The sequence below is a fragment of the Sceloporus occidentalis genome, unplaced genomic scaffold (assembly GCF_023333645.1).
Source record: "Sceloporus occidentalis isolate IW3139 unplaced genomic scaffold, rSceOcc1.0.p SCAF_8, whole genome shotgun sequence".
NCBI classification, from domain to species: domain Eukaryota; kingdom Metazoa; phylum Chordata; class Lepidosauria; order Squamata; family Phrynosomatidae; genus Sceloporus; species Sceloporus occidentalis.
Genome location: NW_028316988.1, coordinates 20,562,340 through 20,567,968, shown reverse-complemented (window position 1 = coordinate 20,567,968; position 5,629 = coordinate 20,562,340). Strand labels below are relative to the sequence as shown.

General features: G+C 44.4%; 1 protein-coding gene across 2 annotated transcripts in view; it reads left to right on the top strand.

The window, feature by feature from the left end:
* Positions 1-2,019: 2,019 nt before the first annotated feature.
* Positions 2,020-5,629, top strand: part of PTPA (protein phosphatase 2 phosphatase activator) — a 33,517-nt gene continuing 29,907 nt past the window's right edge. The window contains exons 1-3 of one of the 2 annotated variants that reach the window (XM_089535146.1): positions 2,020-2,149; positions 4,832-4,909; positions 5,334-5,434. In XM_089535146.1, the coding sequence (XP_089391272.1) occupies positions 2,125-2,149; positions 4,832-4,909; positions 5,334-5,434 (204 nt within the window). In that variant the 5' untranslated portion in view covers positions 2,020-2,124. The remainder of the gene's footprint in view (positions 2,150-4,831; positions 4,910-5,333; positions 5,435-5,629) is intronic. The other variant, XM_089535147.1, reaches the window with a different exon arrangement.

Here is a 5,629-nt window from a genome sequence, read left to right as displayed (position 1 = left end):
AACAGGAGCAACAGGAGACTAGCAGTTGCTGCTGAGGGGAGGGGCCAAGGGCGGCCATCTTGGTTAAGGGCAAGGGCCTCCCGCCATTCTCAAGGGGAAAGGGAGAGCTGACCCAGGGTCCGCCATCTTTGTCATGGGCAAAGGCATATCACCAGTACAAACACTAGGGACCGCAGGAATGTCACTTACTTCAGGGATACAAAGATTGTCCCTCATTATAAAACATGTCACTTATTTAAGGGACAGTAAGTTGGTCCCTTATAATAAAATATGTTCCTTTTTTGTGGGCCAGAAAGTTGATTCCATGGTATAAAATATGCCCCTTATTCAAGGGCCAGAAAGTTTGTCTCTTGTTATAAAATATAGAATCATAGAATTATAGAGTTGGAAGAGACCCCAAAAAGGGCCATCCAGACCAACCCCATTCTGCCATGCAGGAACTCTCAATCAAAGCATCCCCATTGACAGATGGCCATCCAGCCTCTGTGTGAAGACCTCCAAGGAAGGGGACTCCATTACACTCTGAGGAAGGAGTGTGTTACTTCCACTGTCCAACAGCCCATACTCTTAGGAAGATCCTCCTAATGTTGAGGTGGAATCTCTTTTCCTGCACTTTGCATCCATTGTTCCATGTTCTAGTCTCTGGAGCAGCAGAAAACAAGCTTGCTCCCTCCTCAGTATGACATCCCTTCAAATACAGTGGTACCCCAGGATACGAATTCACCGCCTTACGAAATTTCCGGGGTACGAAAAAGTTAGATTTAAAAAAACTGTTCCGGGTTACGAATGATTTTTCGGGTTACGAAATCTTTTCGGCGCGTTTCGGCGCGAAATTCAAAGCGCGGCTAGCGGCTAGCGGCTTTCCAGCGGCTTTTTCGGGTTGCGAAATGTATCGGGTTACGAACGGCGCCGCGGAACGAATTAAATTCGTAACCCGAGGTAGCACTGTATTTAAACAGGGCTCTCATATCACCTCTTAACCTTCTCTTCTCCAGGCTAAACATCCCCAGCTCCCTCAGTCGTTCCTCATAGGGCATGGCTTCCAGACCCTTCACCATTTTAGTCACCCTCCTTTGGACACGCCCCAGTTTCTCAATGTCCTCTTTGAATTGTGATGCCCAAAACTGGACACAATATTTCAGGTGGGGCCTGACCAAAGCAGAGTACAGTGGCACTATTACCTCCCTTGACACTATACTTCTATTGATGCAGCCTAAAATCGCATTGGCCTTTTTAGCTGCCGCATCACACTGTTGTTCAACTTGTGGTCTACTTAGACTCCTAGATCCCTACTTGGCGTAGAAAGATTGCTTGTTCTTTTGTTGGAGTTGGGATTCCATTTCTTTAAGCAAAGGGCCCCTAAAATCTTGGTTTTCTTGTTTTATTAAGGCGTTTTGTGAAAAGTATGCAAAACTCAGCCAGTCAGGCTTGTGACTAGCATCATAATATATATATATATATATATATTATTCTATATTATTATTATTATTATTACGCCGTATTTATATAGCACTGTAGATTTAAACAGCAATATGACTTTTAACACCCTTTGCCTCATAAAGAACCCAGTGGAGCTTCGAAACTTTGCAACATGTATTCCATGCATTATGATTGGCCCCATAAAGGTGGTGGATTTTGAATGTTATTTTACCTCTGGCACGTTTTTAATGTTATTTGGATGGATGGGTGGCCTTTTATAATGCATTTATAAATGCATTTAATATGCATTTTTAATTGGAGCCATAAAGGTGTCACTGTTTTGTGGAGATCTATACAAAACCCGCAAGCTGTCGGTGTAACTGACAGTCTTGAAAAAAATGGAGTCTATGTGTGAAGACAAAAAAAGGAGCGGCGCTGCCCTTTCTTGACATGGCGGCTCCAGCGTCGCTTCGGTTACCAGAACAAGCATTTGCCCTCAATCAAGATGTCCGCCCGATGCTGAGGAAGCGGCCGTGCCCTTTTCCAAAATGGCCGCTCCGGGCTCACCTCTATTTCCCTCATTGGGAAGACAGCACCTTGCCCGTTTCAAAGATGGCGGAGCGACGGTTATTATCTAATGTCAGGTGGTGAGCGAGTTGAAAGGCGACGGCGGAGAAGGAGGAGGCTCTCCTCGGCGCCGGGAAGATGGCAGAAAGCGAGCGGCAGACCGGTGAGCAGCTCCTGAGAGGCCAAGGCCTCCCTCTTTTTCAAGCTGCAGCGTTGAGAGTGGCCTACCTTGCAGGGCTGTCGTGTAGCCCATTATCTTTTCTTGTCTAGAATGGCCTGGAGCCAGTTGTTGGGAAGCTAAGGGAAAAAGATAGCAATTGTGGGCTTTGGCTGCATCCACACTAGAGAAATAACCCGGTTTGGCCCCGCTTTATCTCTTTGGTTCTTTGCTATGGAATTCTGGGAGTTGGAGTTTGTTGTGGGGTGTGGATGCACCCTGGGACTGTGGCAGTTAAAGTGGAGTCAAACTGCATTATTTCTACAGTGTAGATGCATTCTAGGACTATAGCAATTAATGTCCATCCTGTGGAGTCTTGGGATTCATAGTTCGTTGTGGCACCAGAGCTCTCTGACAGAGAAGGATATAAAGGTCTCACAAAACTCTTGATCCCAGGATTCCATAGCATTGAGCCATGGCAGTTAAAGCGCTGCCAAACTGCTTTATTTTTGCAGTGTGGCAACAGCCATAATGTATGTGTGACAGAGAGAGATTAACAATCCCAGGTTTGACCCGCAGCATAATAAATTGTGTTGTAATCCATAGTTTCTGTAAGAAGAGGAAAATTCCATGGGGGGGTGTTTCTTTGCGTCGGCCTTTATTCCCCCCATATGTCTGCGTGTGTTTGTTGTGAGTCCCTACGAGTTGTTTCCAACTTATGGCAACTCTAAGGCAAATCCTATCATCAGGGTTTCCCTGGCAAGATTTGTTCAGAGCAGGTTTGCCATGGACTCACAGTCCAACCATCAAACCACTACGCCACACTGGCTCTCATTCTCACCATACTTTAATACACGCACACCGACACACATACAGTCGGCCCTCCATATTTGCGGCTTTGACTTTTACGGGTTTGATTATTTGCAGGTTTGATTAATATGTCCTCTCTAGGAATCTCTAGGTCCTCCGGCGCAACTCTGCTGGAAGATGGCCATAGAGTTGCACTGGAGGACTTGGAGATAACTAGAGAAAGCGCCTCTCTAGGCATTTGTAGGTCCCCCAGCGTCATTCCATGGTCAACATTTGGCCATAGAGTTGCACTGGAGGACATAGAGATTCCTAGAGAGGTGTTCTCCCAGGTAAAAACATAGTGGGTTTTTTATTTGCAGTTCTTCCACTTTTGCGGGGGTCCTGTGCCATGGGCCAACTGCATATGTGTATATGTTTATGTGTGTATGAATGTGTATATGTGTGTGTGTGTGTGTGTACACACACACATATACACACACACAGTATATACAATAGGGGCCTGCCTTACAGGTTTGTCATATGCTCCTTTCTGGGGAGGGCAGAAGACACCGTCAAACCCTACTTTATATCTTAAAGTTTCATCTTGTGTTGTTCTGAGCTTCTATTTTGCCTTGCAAAAGCCCAGAGGCTTGTGTTTCAGCTTGTAATATGTTGCTTGACTCGCTTGCCTGAGATCTTCATTTTGCAAGTACATTGTTATGGCGTGTTCTTCCTGCTCTCACTGCCTTGGAGCAAGTTGTGATCTAAGGCTACTTATATCCCAAACTCTAGAGAGCAGTCAAAAACAAAGAAACAAACAGATAAATCTGATAATAATAGCCTTAAAGTCAACTATACCTTAGTAGCCACCATAGATAAATGTCACATTGCCTCTGAGGTGCATCTGCACTGCAGCAATAATACTGTTTGAGGCCTCTTTAACTGCCATGGCTCAATGCTATAGAATCATGGGATGTGTAGTTTTGTAAGCTATGTTGCCTTCTCTGTCAGCTCTGGTGCCACATCAGAATACAAATCCCAGAATTCCATAGCATGGAGCTGTTGCAGTAATGTCAAACTGCATTATTTCTGCAGTGTAGCTCCAGCTTGAGTGGATTCATTTGACTGGAATCAGTTTCCCTCATTCATGTACTAGTCATCAGTGTGGAAAAATGGTGTGTGTGTGTGTGTTTATTTACACTTTGTGTGTGATGTTGCAGCAGAGTGTCTTTACATAATGAAAGTCATTGCAAGGTTGCAGTCCTCAAGCGGTGCTGCATTCGAGGGGGGAGACATTTGGGGAGAACTCCATTCAACCAAATGACCGTGGAGAGGTCCACAAATGCAGCAGCAAACCACACTTTTGAATGGGTGCTTCAAAAATAATCTCCATTATTATTATCTCAAAAGGGCAAACTCACCTTTTATCTTTAATAACACTTAAAAAAAGGGGAGGGGACTAATAAGGCCCTTAAACCCAGAATCTAAAACGACTGCGCCTCTTTCTCAAGGAACAAACGCAGTAAGAGCTCACTCTCTAGATGTGGCTGTTGGAAGAGAGTATTATTTGCTTTGTGCATTGGAGGTTTCCTGATAAGTTTTCAGGGTGGTTTGCGGAGTTTAATGCTGTACCATTCTATATGAGAGCACAGGTCTTTGGATAAATATAGCCCTTTTCCCCTGTATACACAGGAACAGAATAACAGTAGTAGTAATAATACAAAACGGAGACCTTCTTCTATTGCTGTTTGCTATTTGAAACCTGTGCAGCTGTCCCTGGTTTCTGTGGGACTATGAGGCGGGCGGGTGAGTCTGTTAGGATGCATTAATTCTGTATGCGCAGGAAATTATGGCGATGAATCTCTTTTACTTATTGAATGCACTTCCTTGATGTCACAGAGAGGTGTGAAAGGGAGAAGGACGTCTGCGTAGAACAAGTTGAGCCGCTCAGATTCCAAGAGCAGCAGGGCACAAAAGGCAGGAAAATGTTTTCTTATTTAAAATCATTGTTACACCACTTTTTCAGGGTGGAATGCTTTTGATACAGTTGGCCCTCCATATCTACAGATTTTTCTATCCACAGATTCAAGCACTCATGGCTTGAAAATGTTTTAAAAATACATACATTCCAAAAGGAAAAGAAAATTATTTTGCCATTTTAGACAAGTTACACCATTTTACCATCCATTGCGTTTAATGCGACTTGAACATCCACAGATTTTGGTATCCACAAGGGTCCCTGGAGCCAAAGGCCATTGGATACCAAGGGGCCACTGTAATAAAGGAAATAACCAAACTCCTGTACCATGCTGATTCTCATTGGCAAATACCACCCCCACCTTCTTGTGCATTGAATTGAAAATACTGATTATCTGAACCAATGTCTTCCTCTCTCTTCCAGAATCCCCCGAGGAGGCAGTGCCTCTACCCTGCCAAAACTTCATAGTCCCCAAAAAGGAAATCAACATGGTTCCTGACATGGCAAAATGGAAACGTTCTCAGGTATGGAAGTATCAGGATGACCAGATAGCGCTCCTTTTCCAGGACATGTCCTACATTTCCAACCTTCTGTCCTGTAGGAATTACAGAATGTCCTCCATTTTGAGCACGACTAAGAAGCCCCTTACCTCCATGTTTGCTCTTCCCCTTCAAGAAATACATCTATTTGGCAGGTTGTCTTCACTGCAAATAGGAGGA